Here is a 22,695-nt window from a genome sequence, read left to right on the forward strand (position 1 = left end):
GCTTAGAATTGAACATGGTACACGCGTAGAAGTCCAAAATACGCCTTGTTGCAACATTTTCTTTGAGTATAGCTCTAACCTACGGCCACGTGTGCGTGTTAACCTTAGCTGAAATTTTTAACGCGCATCACCCTTAATCGTCGCCTTCACGAATTTCAACAACCTATCATGCCTAGCAGAGTCAAAAAGATCAAAAACTACGTCGAAGGTCTCTATGAATTCACGTAGCTTACCCTACGCTAAAATGTTCACTGATTATCTTCATCGCTTCCGAAATTCCACATTAGTCACGACTTTCACTCGGTTCCCCGTTTCTGGCCATTTCCACAAGAGTAACACTTCACAGTTCGCCCAATATTTTGAGGAGAGGGTAGAGGGAATAAGTGTGGTTTACTTGCAAGGTTAGCCATTCCCTCCCGTCCGCAGCACACTTTAGTTGAGAAATCGACCAGCCATCTTTGGCTCGCCTCCTCCGATGCACGATCCGTCAGCGACTTTTCCCCGCCAGCGGTGCGTCGGCGTTCCCTTCGTCGGGCGTCCGCCTGCGTTTTCCTCGCTGGTGGTCTGCACGGTCTCAACTCGTTCCCAGAAGCACGCTATTCCGATATTTCCACCTCAAATTTATAAAGAATAACCCAACACGCCACTTTTAACCCAAGGGAAAAAAGAGCCAAACACAAACCCCACACCGGACACCAGATTTTCTATGTCGTATCCCCGCGTCTTCGAGGGAATATTGGCGACACGAGAAAGTACCCCACGAGTCGAGTGGCTGCCTCGTGGGTAAACGGGGGCTTTAAGTTAGGTGGGTGATGACGTGGAGAGGAGTTCGTCTATATAAATGGGGGAAAAAGGAACTGAAGAGAGTACAACGGTTGTCCCGATTTAACCCAAATTTAATATAATATAGGAAGAACAGAGTATACAGTAATGCATTAAGGTGGCGCTTGGCGCTTCCAACCAGAGGGGCCCAGCCCAACCTTCCTCTCGGATCGCGAGTCCCTGACTGACTTCTTTGGGATTACATCAGTCACGCGTCGTCGTTATCACCATACCTCTCCAGGTATAAAGGGGGGAAAGGGTTTCGGCATCACCCACTGGTACGTAGTCCACAGCGAGTCACCAGCTGTGACTCGGATGCTCAGACCCACGCCATTCCTTCGGCACCAGTCAGGGGCACTCAACAGTGTACTTGGGCTTGGCTGGAACTATGCCGCAGAAATTCTCCACGCCTTAACTGAAACTGCGCTCATCGGAGATGTCATCAAGACTCGCGCGACGGCCTTTTATGAGGAACTTGAAGGCAAAAAAGAAGAGCACTTGCGGTCGATCGGCGGCTTAAAACCTGTCTCCTGGGAAAGGCACAAACGCCCAAGAGCAGCAACGGGACGGGACGACGACCAACCACCATTGAAAAGGAAAAGGAGTTGATCGGACCCTCCTTCATCGACGGGCTAAGAAGCCGCAAACGCAGCAGCTGAATGATTAAATCATCGGGCAGCTGCAAGCCAAGCGTCAAGAGGGAACGTTTTGGCAAAAAGAAGACGAGGACATATGGAGGGGGGGGGGGTAGGCAACTTGGCCAGTGAATCACATGGCAGAACACGCGGAACCAACAAAGGAATACTATGTCGCATTCTTGGAACATTGTATCTTTGGTCCCTTGGGAGAGTCGGAGGAACCAGGGAAGTAATACTATGTCGCATACTCGCCACATAATGATGAAAGCTTAATAAAAGCACTTAAAATAATGCGCTTTCTTGCATTTTGAGGCTGCTTTAAAAAATAGTCATGGAGAACAAGAGGAGTTGGGGGGGTACTTTAGGGGGTGAGTTTGGGGGTGAGATGGGGCGATATTTGGGGGGTGATTTGGGAGGTTTTTTATGGGGGTGTTTTGGGAAATATCGTAGAGGGTGGGTTTGAGGAAGGGTGATGGAAGAGTTGAGGGGTGGTTTTGGAGGTGATATTGGGGGTGAGTTTGTGGGCAGGTTTGAAGAAGAGGTGGCAGAAGAGTTGGGAGGTGGTTTGCTAGGAGAATCGGGGGATAGGGATATTTTAGTGCTGGTGTGGTGGAATTTTGATTTTTGGGGTGATGATGATTACGACGAGGATAAATGGGAAGTATACGTAGAAGAGGGTGATGCAGATTGTGGCCTTGGGGATGATTTTATTGGCTTAGCAAAAATAAAGGGATTAAATTTCGATTGTAAGTGGGGGAGGGGCAATATGGCCATTTCAATGGTCCTTGCCTCATGATTTGCTATTAGGAATGCAGGAGCTAACGTCCCCCCACAAAGTCGCCGACTCTAACAACACCTGAGTACCTGTATTGATTGATCTGGTAACTAGGTGACCAGTTAGTGTAGTTAAACCTTTAAAATGTATTGAGACTAGTTCCATGAGCTTTTTTTTATACTGTCGTAAAATCTATATGTGGCTGCTGTAAATATATGTGCCGCTCAGTTCAGATACTCTCGTGAGTTTACTAATGAAATTTAATTCTTTAACTAACACTCGGATAATTCACCACAAATCACCATAAGCATTCCGCCAAAATGTAAGAAAAAAACGTTCCAGTTTAGGAGATATTGTTAAGTACTTTCTGACTTTTTGTGTGAAATGACGACTCTGGTGACGAATAGTTAGCCCTGAATCTTAAACTAGGCAATGGGCATGGGGTAAGCGTGGGCCTTAAGACAGAAGAAGGTGTGCTTTGAATGTAAGCATAATTTTAAGAAAAAAGATGTTCTAGTTCAGGAGATGTTGTCTCAAAAGTTTGCCTTGTGCTATCAAATACGACTTACCACTTGGGCAAAGTTTAGTTATCTTTCTAGGGCCGTATGCCATATACTATGTAATTAATATCGGTATTGCCATTGGTAGTGATTACAGGGAGTAAAACTGAGTATATTAAGTCCAATGTAGTGCGATAATTGCAGTGGTTTAGGAGATTTACTTAGTTACTTCTTACAAAATTGTTTATGCTGGTGTGACGGAAAAGTCCATAGCATCACCGGCCGCTAAGGTGTCGTGGGCAAGCTCTCCGTGGGCCAAGTTCAATTAGTATTTTTAAAAGCTCTTAAGGCAGTACTTTGCTCTGTTAGCACCCAGAATAGTTCATCTATCTTCCATTATTTGAGTAGGATTTTATAAACACAATATCACGTTACCTTGGTTATGAAACAAGAATACTCATGAATACTCAGACCAAGTCGTTTAACATCAATTTTGTTCTTTAATTTAGGGTGTTTTGTTGTTATTATGTGCTAGTAAAAAGAGATATATGACATAAAATTCATACCCATCACTTGATCGTGTATATAGCTCTTTCTGATACCATCAAGTTATGCATTAGTAATAAGTAATATTGCATGCAAGGTTCAAACTCGCGCCAACTAGAAGGCATGTGGTACTATTCTGCGCAATATTTCACGCTACCTACCGCATTGAACGTGTACTACAAGTACCAAACAATGGAAAAGCGCCATTCTCTTTGTGTATAAACTGGTTTAAGAAACTTCTGCTTCATGAAGTAATTGCTTACTGTCAGTCTGTGATAGGTACTGAAAATAAAGTTACATTTTGAATCATAATGTTGCATTTCTATCTTTGTTCTTTTTTCTAAACATGAAAAACAAAGTTTTATCGCACGACAGATTCAAGAGTCAGCGTTAAAAACCGGAATCACTCATTCGAGCAATTAGTTTGTCTTTTAATTTATTTGCTGTAGTACTAGCGTTACATGAAAGCTAGTAGTTTTGACTTTTGTAGTGTTCCAGATGCCATGTTTTTTGCTTGTTAAATTAGCCGCTCTCTATTCGTTGAATGTTATCCTTGAAACCAAATCAGTCGTTTTTTTAATGACCCGGAAGTAATTGTTCACCCGCATTAGAGATAACGTCAGCAAGGAAACTTTTGCTCTGTGTTAGAAGTGAAGTTTTGTATGAGTCCAAATATCACGGTGAATTTTAGATAATGTATATATTGTATAATTTATTTCGCTTAACTACGTGTCACAATAGATAGTTTCTATATCTTGATATATTATTGGTCTAATATCTAAGTGATTTAATAGAAGTACGGCTTAAACTTGGCTAAGAACCAGATTCCATGCGAACTGCTGTCGGATGGATGCTAGAACTTCATATTAAATCGAGTGATAAACTTGAAAGTCACAGAAAATAGTATGATCGAATCTTCGTTTTGGCGATTTTCAAGTCGCCGTGAAACTTTTTATTGCATCAATTCTGCTAAACCTGGGCCTTTTGTTCTTTTTTAGTTAACAAGTTTGAAAATGGCATCGACTTCTCCGCTGATTCTTCGAGTCGTTGCGACATCCGTTGTTGTGGCTAACCGTGCTGGCGAAATAATCCGAGATATTATGAGCAAAGGAGACTTAGGGATAGTAGAAAAGGTATTATTAATTAGAATTACTGTGATGGGTGTTGTATGTATACTAACAATATAGGTGATCTCGAATTTTCCTTCATCACTTAACGGTGTTCATTCATTTTTATAAAGGTTACTTTTATGTAAAATTATTTGTTTTATTCACAATAGACCGGTTCAGCATGGTTTCGTCATAAAAACATAAAATATGAGTCAATATTTTGGTATGCATCACATTTAAAAGGGTTATTTACATTACGTAGGGACATTTAACAAAACATCATTTTAGATTTTCTTTACACAATGCACAATTTTCGTCCGCAGAGTACAAAGTTTTGACAAAGAAATATACTTTAAGATTACGCTTGATGACATTTGAGGGAGATGCTTTCAAATTTGGAGGAAACATGTTAAAAATCTGCAGAGATGCACAAACATTTATTCAATTATTGCTGTTCCACTGTCACTCAATTACCACTATCACTCATTTTAGCGTACTGCTTTAGTTGGAGAACCGGGGATGTTTTTAATTTTTAAAGTTATGGCTCATACTTGGTATGATTCTTTTTGTGGGACATGTTAGCTGCTGAGTTTCTCATCCAATTTGGAACTCGAATTTTGTTTTGTTTTTCCATTAACGAACTTTGGCATCTTGTTCATTATTTTTACCATGGTATTGTTATTATGCATTTTTACCTTAATCAAAAATCCTCATCTAGTCTTAAAATTCAAGGAAACCATAGAATTTCTATCCAATTTTTTATTTGAAATGCAATGCTTTGCCGGTAATTGAAGGTAACGCCCTCCCCATGACTGAAAATGATGACACAATGAATACGCCTGATGAGTCAAAGGATTTGAAATGCATTTTACAAATTGCAAGCAGAAGGTGGACGGTTCTAGTCTTTATCTTAAATATTGAAACGTGTAGGTCCCATAGTTCATAAAATATGGCTTTTCCTAGGCTCCATGATACCTAAAAAGTGTAAGTATATATGTATCTTAGTTGGGAAACCCATTTCACTACAATGTTTTTGACCCAGTTTACAATTTCCTCGTGAGTTGGTAATGTTAAATCTACTGGGTTGGTTAATTCCTATACAATTCACTTGCCTTCCGGCAAAGCCTCGGATTCAAATCATGCCTAGTTATGAATCCTGTGCAAGTCTCAGTTAAAATAATAAAAAAAGACAGCATTAAAATAGCCTCTGTAGTTGGAGTGCTTGAAATTATCGTCTCTGAAACATTGACAATGAAGATTAAGTTGAGTATTTCTTGAGAAACTCATGTATGGTAGTGAAAGAGTTTGATTGTGTTCATATTCTTTTTCTCCACATGCCCTCATTGCTGGAAAGTCATGGTTTACAGTAGTTGCCAACCATTTTCCTGTGTTCTTCTTCCCTTAAGTAATGTTTCATAAAACCTTTGAGTGGCTTCTTTAGTTTGGCCAATCTATAAAAAAATACTGTATCTCTTGGTCCTGTGCTTTAAAATTTTTTAGGCTCTCTCTAGATGTGTGGGGTTTTTATTACCGTTATTGGCATTCTTGTCATCATGTATCATTTACAAAACCCCCTGGAGAATTGGAAACTTGGAAATCACGGGAAATATCTTGATGAATGGAGAGTAGACACCCTAAGTGTACATTCTTGTTAGAGTGTACATTCCTGGTAGCTCTTCAAGGGATTGGTGTTTTATTTTACTGTTTTATCACTATTTTAAAAAATATGCACAATTTTCTGTTCTGAACAAAATATTGCTTTTAGATGGTCTGAAATCATTGCAATATGTATATTTTGAATCCTATTTCTTTGTAAATTGGTTTTCAGAATCGATTATACATATGGTCATCTGTTCAAATTACACTGTATTTTTTCAACCCTCAATTGTTATACTTATCGCTAAAATTTGTTTATTTTTTGGTCACTAAGGCTATGCATGAAATTCATGAGTTAGTGTAATTAATACTTCCTAGTCCCCTCTGCTCCACTACAATTACAAGAGGGTAAAAGAACTTCTTGTTTACTTTGTCAGGGGAAGAATGACCTGCAGACAGAAGCTGACAGATCTGCTCAATGCTCCATAATTGCATCTCTGAGCTCACAGTTTCCAGGAGTCAAAATAATTGGCGAGGAGGGTGATAGTGTTTCCAGTGATGTTCCCTCTGACTGGAATGTCACCGACAGTGACCCAAGTGTTTTGGCATTGAAGTGTCCTGATAACCTGAAATCTGTTAAGGAAGATGAGGTGAGATTTTTAAACAACTTGTTTTAATTTAAGAAGGGTGGAATTCTTGATAATTTGTACCAAATTGTCTCTTAGCCTTTTAGGATATGAAGGAGTTACAAGAATGGTTCTTTTCACTGGCCAGAGATTTCTCCTTGGCATAATGTGTTGCTCTAAATGACCTGATTGGATGGATTATTACTTTTGGGAAATAAATATATTTTGATTAATAATTTGTGAAGTTTAAGAACCAGGACCAAATAATTCATGAAATTATGACTTTTCTGCAGGTAGTATTTTCACTTGTGACTTCATGTCTTACCTATCAGAACTGTGTGTAGATAGAATTTCAAGATCCACAGTTTTTGAAAATTCTGTTTAGAGAAACAACCTCCATACTTAATTATTCTTCATACATTTCTGTATCTTTTCTTATGTAATTATTGAAGCCTTCTAAAAAAGTCTGTGGACACTTGATGGACTTTGAACTATTCATCAAATTTAAAGTGAAAAAATTCAACACACTGAACCATTGATTCTATTAATGCATTCATTTCAGCTTCCATTAATTGTATTCATACTACGTATGGATACAATATTTCTAGGTGTTGCTATTAGTCATATTTTAATATTCTGACCTTCCCTTATAGAACATTTTTTTGTGTATGATTGAATAAAATCAAGGATTGTGTCTTTAGTAGCTTCTTTGAATTAGGATTAAATTCAAATCCTTATTATTACGTACACATCTTACAAAATAGCAATTCTCAACTTTAATTCTGACAACAACAGAAGTTTCCTTTTTTACAACTAGGAGACTACTAAGCAAATATATGTATGTCTCTGGGTGTAAGTTGGGTTTTAAGAACAACTTGATATTCATTGGGCTGTCTCACACGCTAAAAATCTTTTATATAATATATCTTTAATATTATATAAATACCTTTTAAATATAAGTTTTCCTTTGGGGTTGCCCACCATTGTACATAATCAGTTGACTGATGATTTAGCAGATCTCTGCCATCAGTAATTCTCAAAATCACACATTTTATATAGGTACCTACGTGTCATAACAAATCATCATCAATTTGCTAGGTGAATTTAGTTCTCTGAAAAAGATTCATATTCATTGCTTAAACCGTTTATGGTAGCTAATTATATTTTATAGGTAAGTTGACTTGCATATACTAGAAATATCTTATCATCCATTGTCCTCTTTCCTCATCAAATAATGGTAAATCAATCCCCCTGATTTCAATCCTTAGTCATGATATAATTTTCCTTGATTGTTGGTGTGGTTTATTGCCTGATCATTGTATGGATAAAAGAAAACATGATCCACGTTAAAGTAATGTTCAGTTCTTTTTGTTGGTGTCTGAAAGTGTGGAAAAGTTCTCCTTATTTGAATGTATTGAGACATGTTTCATGCTAATGTTGTGTGGGTAATATACACAACAAGCTGAAAGAAAAAGATATGGCTGCTCTAATAATCAATTTCCTTTCTTCCAGTTGGTAATCTGGGTTGATCCCCTTGATGGAACTTCTGAATACACCCAAGGTAACTTTTCTGTGATTAAATTTTTACATTTCTGTCAAATCAGTACTTACGGTGAATTATGTTTCCAAAATTTATTTCCTACCTAAATTAAGATTTTCAATGTATTGACTTTCATATTTTCAATGTGCTACCTTACCGTAAAACCAATGATTTGAATTTTTTAAACAACCACATTTCAGATGGAAAAAGGCTTTCCAAATTTCACTTTTTATTTGGGCAGAAATCTATGTTTTCAGGGGAGATTTTTTATGGTGGCAAAATAAAAGGCCATTCACGATCAAAAGAAAACATATCTGCCCATTACCTTAACATTCTTCGTCTTACTATTTTTGCTGATATCCTTCCAAAGTGTACATCATTTTGGTAATAAATTAGTTTCAAAAAGTATAATTTTTTTCTCCTATCATGCTTCATAAGTTGATGCCTGGATCCATCTTTTATGGTTGGTATATCCTATTTATATGGACATTGATTAGTTGAACTCATTGAACATAGATGAAAGATTTTGCAATCCAATGAACATACTTTGATGGACATTTGCCTCCCCCAGGGATGGAAATTGTTTGGCCATCACTGTATCGAGGATATATTGAAAATATTTTCGATCAATTTGTAAGTGATCCACTCTCTGAATTGTTAGAAATCGTGTTCCTTCTACAGAGCCGATCTTTCTGACCTATTAAAAAATACTTCACAGAACTTTTGTCACAGGAAGTAGTTCTTGTGAATTTTGCATGACATTTCAATTAACATTCAATTCACATTTATGTGAATCTTTCTCTTTTCTCCAATTTGCCGGTCTCTGAAAGCTTGGATCTCTAAAGTGACAAGTAAGCAGTGAACTTTATTAATTACATCACATCCGATTTTTTCTGAAAATCCTTTACCAGATTTGATTTTGCATCAACCCACCTAACAATGATTACTCTGCCCTTGGTTATAAATAATTGTAGAGTTTATGAATTAAGATCACTCTAATGACTTTAACAAGTGTTTGTGTAACATCACAAAATCCCTAAAACTTGTTGAGCTCTTAGATTTGCCAAATAAGTAAGCTTTTTTAGGATACTGAATCTTGAATAGGAGGATTTATTCTTAAGTCCGTACATATTGCAGTCATTGTCATCAGGATCTAATGTGGGTAGTTCCAAGGATTGCATTGCAACTAATCTTGTTCTGTAAATCACATTATTCCTCTGAAGTTATCCTTCTACATTATTTATTCATTAGAAATCCTTCGTGACAACCAGTCTTGAAAATCCTACTTTTTATTACATGTTTCAATACTCATTTATTTACTAACTTATTCCTATGCTAGTGTTAGGAAGAGGTGTAAGGCAGGGTTGCCCATAATCACTGGTGCTGTTCAAAGTATATGGAGGATGATTAAACAGGCATGGGAAGAACTGGAGGTAGGAATGAAGGTCTGAGGGAAATTTGTAAAATCAGTTATGTTTGGCGATGACCAAGCTTTAGTTTGTCAGTCCGCCAAATTGATAAAACAAAGGGTATGGAATTTTCCAGAAAGAAAAAGTCTAAGCTAAACATTAACATAGGAGGGAAACAAATAGAGCACTTAACAAGTATCTTGGAAGGGTTTTGAACCAACATGGTCTAAGTAATAGGGACGTAAGGAGAAAAATTGCACTAGGCAAGGAGGCTTTCAGAAGGAGGTGGGAGTTTATGACAGTGACGTTGAGTAAGGATATTAAGAAAAGACTCGTAAAAACTTTGATATGCAGCGTAGCTATGTACAGCGCGGAAACGTGGTCACTGAAGGAGGAGGATAGATTTAGATTGGAGGCTTTTTGAAATGTGGGTGTGGAGAAGAATGGAGAAGGTGAAATGGACAGAGAAGAAAACAAATGAGGAAGTACTTGGTATGGTGGGCGAAGAGAAGGGTTTGTGGGGAGAAATCCTATGGAGACTGGAAAAGTGGATGAAGGGCGTATTGATCGGCAGTGGGATGCTGAAAACTTGTAATAGAGGGGTGAATGTTAGGCAAGCAAAGAAAGGGCAGGAACAGGATAGGCATGTTGGACGGGATGAAGGGTGGAAGGAAGTACACAGAGATGAAGAAGGACTTGATGTAGAGTTGGTTGCTGGATTTTGTTTTGTTAGGGGTCACCAAGTGTTTATTTGGTAGTTGCGTCGTAGCCATCCAAAACCTACCTTAACTGGTAGATTACTTACTTTTTTTTAAGTAAGATTTCTTTATTTAAAGATTACTAAGACTAGTTCAATAGTTTCAGCCTCAACTTTGTGGAAGTTCATTTTAATAAATGAAAAAGAAACACTTTGTTCCAATCCACCAATTTATAATAAATGAAAAAGAAACACTTTGTTCCAATCCACCAATTTATTACAGGTACGACTAGTTTCGACGCTACGGCGTCATCCTCAGGTACAAAGTTTAAAGTCACAATCATTGTATATATACTCTCTTCTGGAAAGGGTGGGGGAGTTGTGGGAAGAGGGGGCGGGGAGGGGAGTACGGGGGTAGGTACGAAAGTATGTGGGAGAGGGTAGGAAACACCAGGAAAAGCGTTAGTGAGTGGGGGGGATTGGAAGGTGGGTTAAGAAAGGGGAAATTAGGGGAAAGGGGAGGGGATTAGTAAGCTAGGGATTTCATTGGTCAGTATAATTTGAGTCAATGGCTAATGGGGATAAAGGTACGGGTTAGGAGTCAATGGGAGTTGGGGGGAAGGGGTTATTGGTTCTGTTTTTCTGTTATTGCTAGGGAGGCTTCCAGGAGAGGTGATACGTTTTCAAACAGAATGTCATTGAGTAAAGGATGTTTCTTCATTGTTCTCCGGATCTCCAACTCTTCCTTCTTGTCCATCCTCCTCCCTTTTTCTTCCCGATGTAGTATTTTGGGGATGAAATCGCTGGTGTGATTTTCCTCCCACAGGTGTTTGGCAAAGTGGGATTGGGCTAGGTTACACTTCTTGTAGCACCTCTTGTGTTCCTCCGCTCTTGTCCGCACCGCTCGACCACTCTGCCCGATGTACCTCGCACTGCAATCCCCGCAAACCATTTCATATATCCCACTGTTTTCCAGTGGCTCAACTTTATCTTTAGTTTTGTTTATGAAAATTTTAAGATTTTGTTTGTTATAGAAAGCAATTCTAAATTTGTCTTTCGGGAATAATTTGCTAATTTTTTCGGACGGGACACCATAATAGGGCAATTTTACCCACTTAAGTTTTTCCTTAATAGTTACCCCTGAATTGTAAAGTAGCTGTTGGGCTCTTATGGAGCGTTTCTTGCGGAGCATTTTGTCCACCATTTTTTCACTGTAGCCATTTGTAGTTGCTATAGATTTGATTTTCATCAATTCCTCGTTAAATTTTCCTATCGAGAGGGGAATATTAAGTAGTCTATTCAGTAGGAAGTGAAATGTGGATAACTTTTGGGATAAATGATGGCGGGAAGTCAGCAGGAATTACATGGTCTGTAGTGGTGGTTTTGCGATATAATTGAAAATCGAATCCTTTTTCCCTTTTAGTCACTGTAACGTCAAGAAAACTTAGTTTTCCTTCATTTTCTTTTTCACACGTAAACTTAATATTATTACACTGAGAATTTAAAACCGACAAAAAACTGTGCAGTTGTCTTACAGTGCCAGTCCATATTGCAAAGATGTCATCCACGTAGCGGACCCAGAAGTAAATGTTTTTTGTGTTAACTGAACTATTCGTAAACAATTTTTGTTCGAACTCGTCCATGAAAAGGTCGGCTAGGAGCGGTGACAAAGGTGACCCCATGGCTAAACCTTCCGTTTGTCTAAAATAATCACCATTAAATTTAAAATAGTATTGCTCCACACACACTTTGGCAAGGGTCACTAGGTCACTGACGACGTTTGTGTCCGTCACTGTATTTGATAAAACTTTCTTTGCCACATTGACTGCTTCCATCGCCGGGATGTTGGTAAAGAGGTTCACCACATCAAAAGACACTAAAAAATATTTGGTGGTGGGGGGTTTTATTTTGGAAAGTTGTTCACAAAAAGCCACAGTATTCTTCACTCCATATCTTGGCTGGAAATTAGTCAACTCTCTAAATCTAGAATTCAGCACCGCCGCGAGTTTTCTGGAAGGAGAATTCACACTGGAGATGACTGGTCGGATAGGAATGTTTAATTTATGCAATTTAGGGAGGCCGAAAAAAGTTGGGAGCTCTTGGATTCATAGTAGTTGCTTTGTAAATTTCGCTGGACTTTGGAAAAGTTGGAGTGGAGGAAAGCGATTTTTTTCACAATTTCCTGGAATTTTTTAGTGGGGTCCGATGAAAGCTTTACTATCTTGTTATTCTTAATGAAGTCGTAACATTTATCCGTGTAGTCCTCTCTCTTCATCACTACCATTGCGTTCCCCTTGTCCGCCTTTTCAATGATTAAATTGTTCTCTCTCAATCGCTTCTGAATAGAACTAATAACTTTGCGCTCCCCCCGACTCGGTTCTCGTTGGGACTTTTAGTAAGCTAGGGAGTTTTTGAGCGATTATAGTTTTCAAACCAATATCCCGTTTCTCCAAGGACACATCACAGTCTAGTGCCAGATTCTCGACCTCCTTTGCTCCGACTGGAGTACTGGGTACAAACTTGAGTCCTTTTTCCAGTAGGGCTATTTCTTTCGTGTCGAACACTACGTCCGAAAGATTGATCACTCTGTCGTGGAAGGTTATGGGAGCGTTCCCCCTTTGAGGTTCCTGATGGGAAACCAATTTTTTCTCTTGCAAGCGCTTAAGTTTATCATTGATGACTAACCTCTTTTTACGTGCTATCACACTGCTCTTTTCTCGTACATAGTCGTCTAATAAGGTCCATTCCGTCCAGTGAAGGTCCCGCCACAGTTCCCTTGTGAGTAGGAACCTGTATTCTTCCATGCTGTTCCTTTTTGCGTACCATCCTTGGAGTTCCTTCTTAACCCATATGCGTTGCGCTTCCTGGACTGCATGACGTCCTCTTGTCGATCTGCTGTTGGTCTTCACGTTGACGTAGTTCGGGACACATCCTAAGGCGAGACATCTACTGTTGAAGTAGATGTTTAACGACGCTATCCTGGATTTAATTGTCACAGTCCGGTATAATTTGGCCTTTTTCGCTATACTTGCGTTCTTAATTAGTTCAATAGTTTCAGCCTCAACTTTGTGGAAGTTCATTTTAATAAATGAAAAAGAAACACTTTGTTCCAATCCACCAATTTATAATAAATGAAAAAGAAACACTTTGTTCCAATCCACCAATTTATTACAGGTACGACTAGTTTCGACGCTACGGCGTCATCCTCAGGTACAAAGTTTAAAGTCACAATCATTGTATATATACTCTCTTCTGGAAAGGGTGGGGGAGTTGTGGGAAGAGGGGGCGGGGAGGGGGAGTACGGGGGTAGGTACGAAAGTATGTGGGAGAGGGTAGGAAACACCAGGAAAAGCGTTAGTGAGTGGGGGGGATTGGAAGGTGGGTTAAGAAAGGGGAAATTAGGGGAAAGGGGAGGGGATTAGTAAGCTAGGGATTTCATTGGTCAGTATAATTTGAGTCAATGGCTAATGGGGATAAAGGTACGGGTTAGGAGTCAATGGGAGTTGGGGGGAAGGGGTTATTGGTTCTGTTTTTCTGTTATTGCTAGGGAGGCTTCCAGGAGAGGTGATACGTTTTCAAACAGAATGTCATTGAGTAAAGGATGTTTCTTCATTGTTCTCCGGATCTCCAACTCTTCCTTCTTGTCCATCCTCCTCCCTTTTTCTTCCCGATGTAGTATTTTGGGGATGAAATCGCTGGTGTGATTTTCCTCCCACAGGTGTTTGGCAAAGTGGGATTGGGCTAGGTTACACTTCTTGTAGCACCTCTTGTGTTCCTCCGCTCTTGTCCGCACCGCTCGACCACTCTGCCCGATGTACCTCGCACTGCAATCCCCCGCAAACCATTTCATATATCCCACTGTTTTCCAGTGGCTCAACTTTATCTTTAGTTTTGTTTATGAAAATTTTAAGATTTTGTTTGTTATAGAAAGCAATTCTAAATTTGTCTTTCGGGAATAATTTGCTAATTTTTTCGGACGGGACACCATAATAGGGCAATTTTACCCACTTAAGTTTTTCCTTAATAGTTACCCCTGAATTGTAAAGTAGCTGTTGGGCTCTTATGGAGCGTTTCTTGCGGAGCATTTTGTCCACCATTTTTTCACTGTAGCCATTTGTAGTTGCTATAGATTTGATTTTCATCAATTCCTCGTTAAATTTTCCTATCGAGAGGGGAATATTAAGTAGTCTATTCAGTAGGAAGTGAAATGTGGATAACTTTTGGGATAAATGATGGCGAAGCGATTCAGAAGCGATTGAGAGAGAACAATTTAATCATTGAAAAGGCGGACAAGGGGAACGCAATGGTAGTGATGAAGAGAGAGGACTACACGGATAAATGTTACGACTTCATTAAGAATAACAAGATAGTAAAGCTTTCATCGGACCCCACTAAAAAATTCCAGGAAATTGTGAAAAAATCGCTTTCCTCCACTCCAACTTTTCTAAAGTCCAGCGAAATTTACAAAGCAACTACTATGAATCCAAGAGCTCCCAACTTTTTCGGCCTCCCTAAATTGCATAAATTAAACATTCCTATCCGACCAGTCATCTCCAGTGTGAATTCTCCTTCCAGAAAACTCGCGGCGGTGCTGAATTCTAGATTTAGAGAGTTGACTAATTTCCAGCCAAGATATGGAGTGAAGAATACTGTGGCTTTTTGTGAACAACTTTCCAAAATAAAACCCCCCACCACCAAATATTTTTTAGTGTCTTTTGATGTGGTGAACCTCTTTACCAACATCCCGGCGATGGAAGCAGTCAATGTGGCAAAGAAAGTTTTATCAAATACAGTGACGGACACAAACGTCGTCAGTGACCTAGTGACCCTTGCCAAAGTGTGTGTGGAGCAAAACTATTTTAAATTTAATGGTGATTATTTTAGACAAACGGAAGGTTTAGCCATGGGGTCACCTTTGTCACCGCTCCTAGCCGACCTTTTCATGGACGAGTTCGAACAAAAATTGTTTACGAATAGTTCAGTTAACACAAAAAACATTTACTTCTGGGTCCGCTACGTGGATGACATCTTTGCAATATGGACTGGCACTGTAAGACAACTGCACAGTTTTTTGTCGGTTTTAAATTCTCAGTGTAATAATATTAAGTTTACGTGTGAAAAAGAAAATGAAGGAAAACTAAGTTTTCTTGACGTTACAGTGACTAAAAGGGAAAAAGGATTCGATTTTCAATTATATCGCAAAACCACCACTACAGACCATGTAATTCCTGCTGACTCCCGCCATCATTTATCCCAAAAGTTATCCACATTTCACTTCCTACTGAATAGACTACTTAATATTCCCCTCTCGATAGGAAAATTTAACGAGGAATTGATGAAAATCAAATCTATAGCAACTACAAATGGCTACAGTGAAAAAATGGTGGACAAAATGCTCCGCAAGAAACGCTCCATAAGAGCCCAACAGCTACTTTACAATTCAGGGGTAACTATTAAGGAAAAACTTAAGTGGGTAAAATTGCCCTATTATGGTGTCCCGTCCGAAAAAATTAGCAAATTATTCCCGAAAGACAAATTTAGAATTGCTTTCTATAACAAACAAAATCTTAAAATTTTCATAAACAAAACTAAAGATAAAGTTGAGCCACTGGAAAACAGTGGGATATATGAAATGGTTTGCGGGGATTGCAGTGCGAGGTACATCGGGCAGAGTGGTCGAGCGGTGCGGACAAGAGCGGAGGAACACAAGAGGTGCTACAAGAAGTGTAACCTAGCCCAATCCCACTTTGCCAAACACCTGTGGGAGGAAAATCACACCAGCGATTTCATCCCCAAAATACTACATCGGGAAGAAAAAGGGAGGAGGATGGACAAGAAGGAAGAGTTGGAGATCCGGAGAACAATGAAGAAACATCCTTTACTCAATGACATTCTGTTTGAAAACGTATCACCTCTCCTGGAAGCCTCCCTAGCAATAACAGAAAAACAGAACCAATAACCCCTTCCCCCCAACTCCCATTGACTCCTAACCCGTACCTTTATCCCCATTAGCCATTGACTCAAATTATACTGACCAATGAAATCCCTAGCTTACTAATCCCCTCCCCTTTCCCCTAATTTCCCCTTTCTTAACCCACCTTCCAATCCCCCCCACTCACTAACGCTTTTCCTGGTGTTTCCTACCCTCTCCCACATACTTTCGTACCTACCCCCGTACTCCCCTCCCCGCCCCCTCTTCCCACAACTCCCCCACCCTTTCCAGAAGAGAGTATATATACAATGATTGTGACTTTAAACTTTGTACCTGAGGATGACGCCGTAGCGTCGAAACTAGTCGTACCTGTAATAAATTGGTGGATTGGAACAAAGTGTTTCTTTTTCATTTATTATAAATTGGTGGATTGGAACAAAGTGTTTCTTTTTCATTTATTACTAAGACTATTAATGATGACTTACTTTTTTAAAAATTTTATAAAAGTAAGAAAGAAAAAAAAGCTTTATGAAATGTCAGCAGTCCATGTACCCATTTATTAAACCAGCGACCTGTTATTGTTACAAAATCAACATTGTACTTTCATTCCAAAGGGATATTATCCCTCACGTGGATGATCTGATAAAAACCCTTAGTGTGCTGGCTCACATGTTATTGCAATCTAACCTTTGTCACAACTTAACAGAATAGGTAAAGCTTTTGTTGAATTCTGATAGATGCAGTTACTTTGAATGTAACTGTCTTCTGATTTTCTTGTGTTCATTTAATGCAATAATGCATCCATTTACAGTGATAGAGAAGATGTTTGTTTTAATTTAAAAATTCACATGACATTTCAGCAGTAATTATTTCGTGTGTGTGTTTGCATGAGCATGCATGCATAATAGGTGTGACATAATTGCACTGACTCATGTCTTTTGAATTTATCACTCAAAAGTAAACATTAATTCTTGCTTAGTTATTGGCTAAAATGATGTCTCTGAAAGTTGATGTTTGTTATCTATTTTTCTCCAACAAATATGGAAATATTATGCTTCAAATTCAATGAAGATTAATTGCTTAAAATAGTTCATTATTGGATGATAAAGGTTCTTGATAAAAATTTTTATAGTATTTGTATGGAAAAATTTCCTGTGAAACATACCATTTGGTCACATTTTATTTTAGTCAAAAAATATATTCCATTTGTTTCTCTTTCACCATCATTATTCAGGCTGTTGTAATGGTTATATGGTTATAGCCCTTTTTATTTCTTCCTAGTATTTATCATGCCTGAGCTTCTCTGTATTGCCATATGTATGGTTTATTAAGTTTTAAAACTTATCATCATGCATACATGTACAACTGTGCACACCCACACACATTTTAACATACTAGTGTGCATATGAGAAGTTTGAAAGTCTGCTGGTCGCAAGTCATGTGCAGCTTCCTTAGAAGTACTTTTTTTTACTCATGATAGCATTATTGTCAACTTTTCTGTGCCATTTTTGTCCTTTTCATGCTCATTTGTCAATGCCCAACTTAAGCTCATGACCATATAATATTTTTTGTTTCAATAAATACTCACATCTTCTAATAAATAATTACTGCTTCACACTTCAATCTAATCCTGTCAAATTTTGCACTGCATGGCCTTTGGCTGAAGGAGCAGATTTTTGTTTAGATTAGAAATATGATGGCATTGGATGCCATTTCCAGTGATACCTCTCTGCAATTCTGATGAGTTGTGCATGCCCTGATCTTTGAAACATGTCTTAGAAATTGTCCAAACTTAATTGCTTTCTGTGTGATCTGTTAGGCCTTCTGGACCATGTGACCGTGCTTATTGGTGTGGCAGTGGGTAACAAGGCTGTAGGTGGTGTTATCCACCAGCCTTATTATAACTATCTCAAGGAGGGTGCCCCATTGGGCCGCACCATATGGGGCATCATTGGGTGTGGTTGGGGAGGCTTCACAATAGGGTCTGCCCCAAAGGACCGGAGGGTGATCACCACCACAAGGTCACACTTAGATGCAACCGTTCAATCTGCCCTTGATGCCATGACTCCAGACGAGGTGCTCCGAGTGGGTGGAGCTGGCCACAAAGTGAGTTGTCATTGAATTTTCAACTGCAAAACCCCAGTAACAATTAAATTGATGAGAAGGTTAGGTGAAACCATGGTTTAATATTCATAAATATTCATTTCATCATAAAGTTTAAAATTCTGCTGCTTTGATTGTAAACGTCTTTCAATGAGGCATGCATCCAGAAGCTAAACAGAGGCTCAGTAGTGGATGAAGAAATTTTCACGTACCTTGATCAAAAAGGTGTTGAAAAATGTTGAAATATCACATTACCTCTCATGTGATTCTGTGCATGCGACCACTTTGTAAGCAGTGCTGCAGGTGTTGCTTTTCACGACCAATTAGTTTACCCAAGAGTTGTCATATTTACGGTATTACCATTTATGGCAATTTACTGGATATTTTAATTTTGGGAAAAACTTGTATGAAATTTATGATAAAAATAGCATTTCTTCTGTTAGCATATTCAAGTGAGAATGATTTTTTTGGTTAACTTGTGACTCATATGTAATTGTCAAGTAAATGAGATGTAATGGTTTTTTTATTGATTATATAGGTCTTTGTTGACGTTTTTCATATGTCTTTTTATTAAAAATTTGAAGATTTCATTTGCCTATGGAACTATTATATCCAATATGTGACATGAGAACTATTTTTATAAACTGCAAGTCTATAAAAAGATATTCTAGCCTTAAAAAGACTACAGTGGGGACAAAAATATTCCCTGGTAAACAGTAAACACAGTTAAAACTCCATATTACAAAGTTGCTCAGACCAAGAAAAGGGGATGTTTATTACATGGAGGTTCATCTTTAATCTGCAAGTAGCATAACCATGTGAATTGCAATCCATGCAGTGAAGCATACTTATTGGGCTCTCATATCAAGATGCACAGTCAATCAATTGAATATGCTAGTTTCAGCATAAAAATGTACATTATATGGACCAAATTTCCAGCTATTGAACTTATTGGGGAGTTTTCACCTTCCCCTAATGAAAACTGACACGATAAACATGTATGAAATGATTGTATTTTATTAACTTGTTTGTGTGTTTATCAATAAAATGTACCACAAATGGACCTCGTCAAAATACTATATCCCATGAAACTCAGGGAGCATGCTATCTTCTTGGAAATGAAGTCTTCCTTATAGTATGAATATTTTTTCCATTCACATTGTCTGAACATCTGAGATGTTATTCTAATTATTTCAATTCCACTTCATTCAAAATATATATTTTGAAGCTGAGCATTGGCAGAGCCAAAAGCATTGTTTTTTTAGCATAGATAAATTGAAATGTCTTTAAGGAAATTTGAAGTCCTGTGGTCACAAAAATATCATCTATATATTTTTTTAATCTTCCCCAACTTATAAGTATATGTTTGTAGCAAAGTTTGTTGTGTAAATTCTAGGCATTGGGTTTCTCACAAAAGAAAACTTAACTCTTATTCCCACTTAAACAAGCAATTTCTCTTTTGTATGGCTAATAGTCACCAAGTAAAATCAATGGAGATAATGGAAAGGAAATCAGCATCTTAGCTATAAATTGAAAGACAAAAAGTTTTTTTAAATTCTTTTGGTGGGTCCTACCAGCAGCAGTTCAACTGAATGCAAAGCACCCAGAAAGAGTTCAAAATTTAGCTTTACATCAGATGCCAATCTACATTAATCTTGTCAATCGCTCTCTTAGCTATCTGGGTGCAGACATGCTATTATAATCTTGATTTTCTTTGCTTGGTCAAATTGGTTGGCTTGAAAGTTACTGGACTTTCAGCGTTGAACTCTCAGAAGGGCCAGTAGCAGATCTAAAACACCTGTGGAGGGTGGGTTCAAAATTGGGAGGTATATTTGCATACAATTTAATTACTATGGGGATAAAACTCAGATGTATGTTCATTTTAGAGGGCTTCATTGTACAGTTTGTAACATAAGAGATTTTTATGCTAATAAATTTCATGTAGTTTTTCTTGCAAATAGAATTGTCATAACCAGAAGCCTACATTAAAAAAATAGAGCAATTGGAACAATTACTCATTTTTGTTTATCCTCACTAGTATCAAGCTCATATTTTTTGTGTCATTTTTGTTAGGTAATGCTGTTATTGGAGGGGAAAGCAAATGCATATGTGTTTGCTAGTGGTGGCTGTAAGAAGTGGGACACGTGTGCACCTGAAGCAATTCTGCATGCCATTGGTGGAAAGTTGACAGATATGGTACAAGGGGAGTCATACCATTACCATGCTGAAGTAGAACACAGGAATAGTCGTGGTGTTCTGGCTACTGCACCAGGAGAGGATCACTCATGGTATTTCAGCCGCATTCCAGAGTCTGTGCGTCAGTTACTCTCCGGCTCATCTACTTCGTCTCGGTAGTCTTGAATTGCAGAATGTATCAAATGGTTATTTTTTATGTACGTAGGAATCAAGATCCCTCACCATTGTTGCGAAAACTTATAAATCCGAGTGACTGATGTTAATTGTTACATTTTCTCACTAGTTTTGCAACAGTGCACTATCACCAGTGCAGCTTAGGTTCCCAAAATCATTATTGAGACATCACTTCCCAAAACGTATAGGTTTCTAAAAAGAGACGTTTCAGGCGTGATATGGTGGAATATCATGATTAATTAAAAATAGCAATTTTCCACAAAAATTTGTGGAAATTTGTGTTTCCACAATTATTTTTGTGGAAAATTGCTATTTTTAATTAATTAAGTATTGGTTTCTGTTTCTCAGTTGTTAGCTAGGATTGCATATTCTACTCTAGATTTCATGACAGAGCGCTCACCATCAGTGAAAATTAGGCAATACCAGGGAAGGATAAGGTGTCTTTGAAAAACATGATTAACTGCTGCAAAGCAATACCTAGCATTCTTGCTTCCACTTATGTTATGTTGAGATCATGGCATTTTCTTGCAAATATTTTTCCTGATATCAAACGCTTAATAATATTTCAAGATCTGGTTTAAAATAGTATGTACAAGAATGGGTTATTTTGGAAAATATAGATGAATGTTATTATTTCTAATATTAGAATTCACACAAAAAAATGTACCAAGTGTAACATTTTTGAAAATATGATGGCCCGTAAAAAATGTGTGCAATTTGAGTACACATTTGTTTTCCTTGTTGATTTTATATACATATATATATATATATATATATATATATATATATATATATATATATGTATTATATTTTTTTGGGTGTTTTTTATTATATTTTTGTAGTGTCTGATGATGAGAGAATTATGTACATTATTCCTGATAAACAAAATTTCCTAAATCAGCTCAAGAACTTATTGATGCAATCCATTTTTTTCATTCAGCATTCACATGCATTTGAATCTAAAAGGCTACTCGAAAGTTATTCCTTTACAGCAGGGATCGTTATGTGTGTGATAATTAACTCCACAGTAGTTGGTATTATGGCTGTACAATGACTAACTGAAAATATAAATGGTATGCGCTTAATTTTTCATGACAACATCCTCGAAAACCTCAATTGTTGACAGAACTGAAAACATACTATAATGGTATCATCAGAACATATTTTTTCCTTTTGACTGTACTTTCTCTCTCAAAACCTCAGTGACCCTAATTGGCTATTCATTTATAGAGCTCTCTTATTCATCGCTTTTACTTTAAAACTTGGAAGCTCAACACAAATTTATCATGCAGAAAATAATGTTAAGTTGATTTTGAATTGAAGTTGTTACTGGGTTAGTTTCTTAGTTTTGGTGTGCACCTTTTCATAAGCTGGAGAATACTTATGTATCTGTTTGTTAATGCAAGACTTGGCAGCTATATTGTTAAGAATTTAATACAATCAAAGGTAATATCAATGGATACTCTGTCATGGCATTTTTTAATAAGTGCATAAATTATGTTTTTTGCATTTCACCCTTCAAGTTATTCATTTGCTAGCTGTGGGGTTGGTGCCACATGCCATAAAATATGATTATATTTGGGCTGTCCAGAAAGTAACCTACTTTATGCTTTAAAAAAATACAGTTGAATAGATGCAGAAAATTTATTATTTTCACCTTAAAACTACATATCTCTACTATTTTATACATATTCGCCAAACAGATTTAAATGTTTGTCATAACTCTGAATTTGTGTTCTAATTCCTTCAGCATAAAATTCTGCCTTTTGAGATCGCCGCCAACTGATGACAGCAACTTGAAGTTCCTTGTCGAGACGAGCACAAAATTAATGGTAGTAGCTTAACTTCTCAGTCATGTTTCCGTGCAAGAGAGTCATTCAGATCTGGAAAACTCTTTAAAGATTTCAGATATGATAAAACATCGGTTTTCGTCAATTTTCAGGTGCAATTTCGTTCACCACAGATGGCAGGCGGCTTCTGTTATCATCATGGACATTTATGTTCACTCTTAAACGAATGACAGCAATGATGT

At 37.8% G+C, this 22,695-nt stretch overlaps 1 protein-coding gene across 4 annotated transcripts; it reads left to right on the plus strand.

The window, feature by feature from the left end:
• Positions 1-3,487: 3,487 nt before the first annotated feature.
• LOC139698738 (3'(2'),5'-bisphosphate nucleotidase 1) lies at positions 3,488-21,395 on the plus strand. Of its 4 annotated transcripts, none has more exons than XM_071597638.1 (7): positions 3,488-3,560; positions 4,280-4,414; positions 6,424-6,636; positions 8,125-8,173; positions 8,983-9,003; positions 18,010-18,296; positions 20,367-21,395. In XM_071597638.1, the coding sequence occupies exons 2-7, from the start codon at positions 4,295-4,297 to the stop codon at positions 20,646-20,648; spliced, it is 972 nt and encodes a 323-aa protein (XP_071453739.1). In that variant the 5' UTR covers positions 3,488-3,560; positions 4,280-4,294; the 3' UTR covers positions 20,649-21,395. The 4 variants fall into 4 exon arrangements, with proteins under 4 accessions (XP_071453739.1, XP_071453737.1, XP_071453738.1 ...); XM_071597636.1 differs by lacking the exon at positions 3,488-3,560 and adding an exon at positions 3,846-3,961; XM_071597640.1 differs by lacking the exon at positions 3,488-3,560 and adding an exon at positions 3,879-3,977.
• Positions 21,396-22,695: the final 1,300 nt, after the last annotated feature.

The sequence above is a fragment of the Hetaerina americana genome, unplaced genomic scaffold (assembly GCF_022747635.1).
Source record: "Hetaerina americana unplaced genomic scaffold, ioHetAmer1.1.p SCAF_9, whole genome shotgun sequence".
NCBI classification, from domain to species: Eukaryota; Metazoa; Arthropoda; class Insecta; order Odonata; family Calopterygidae; genus Hetaerina; species Hetaerina americana.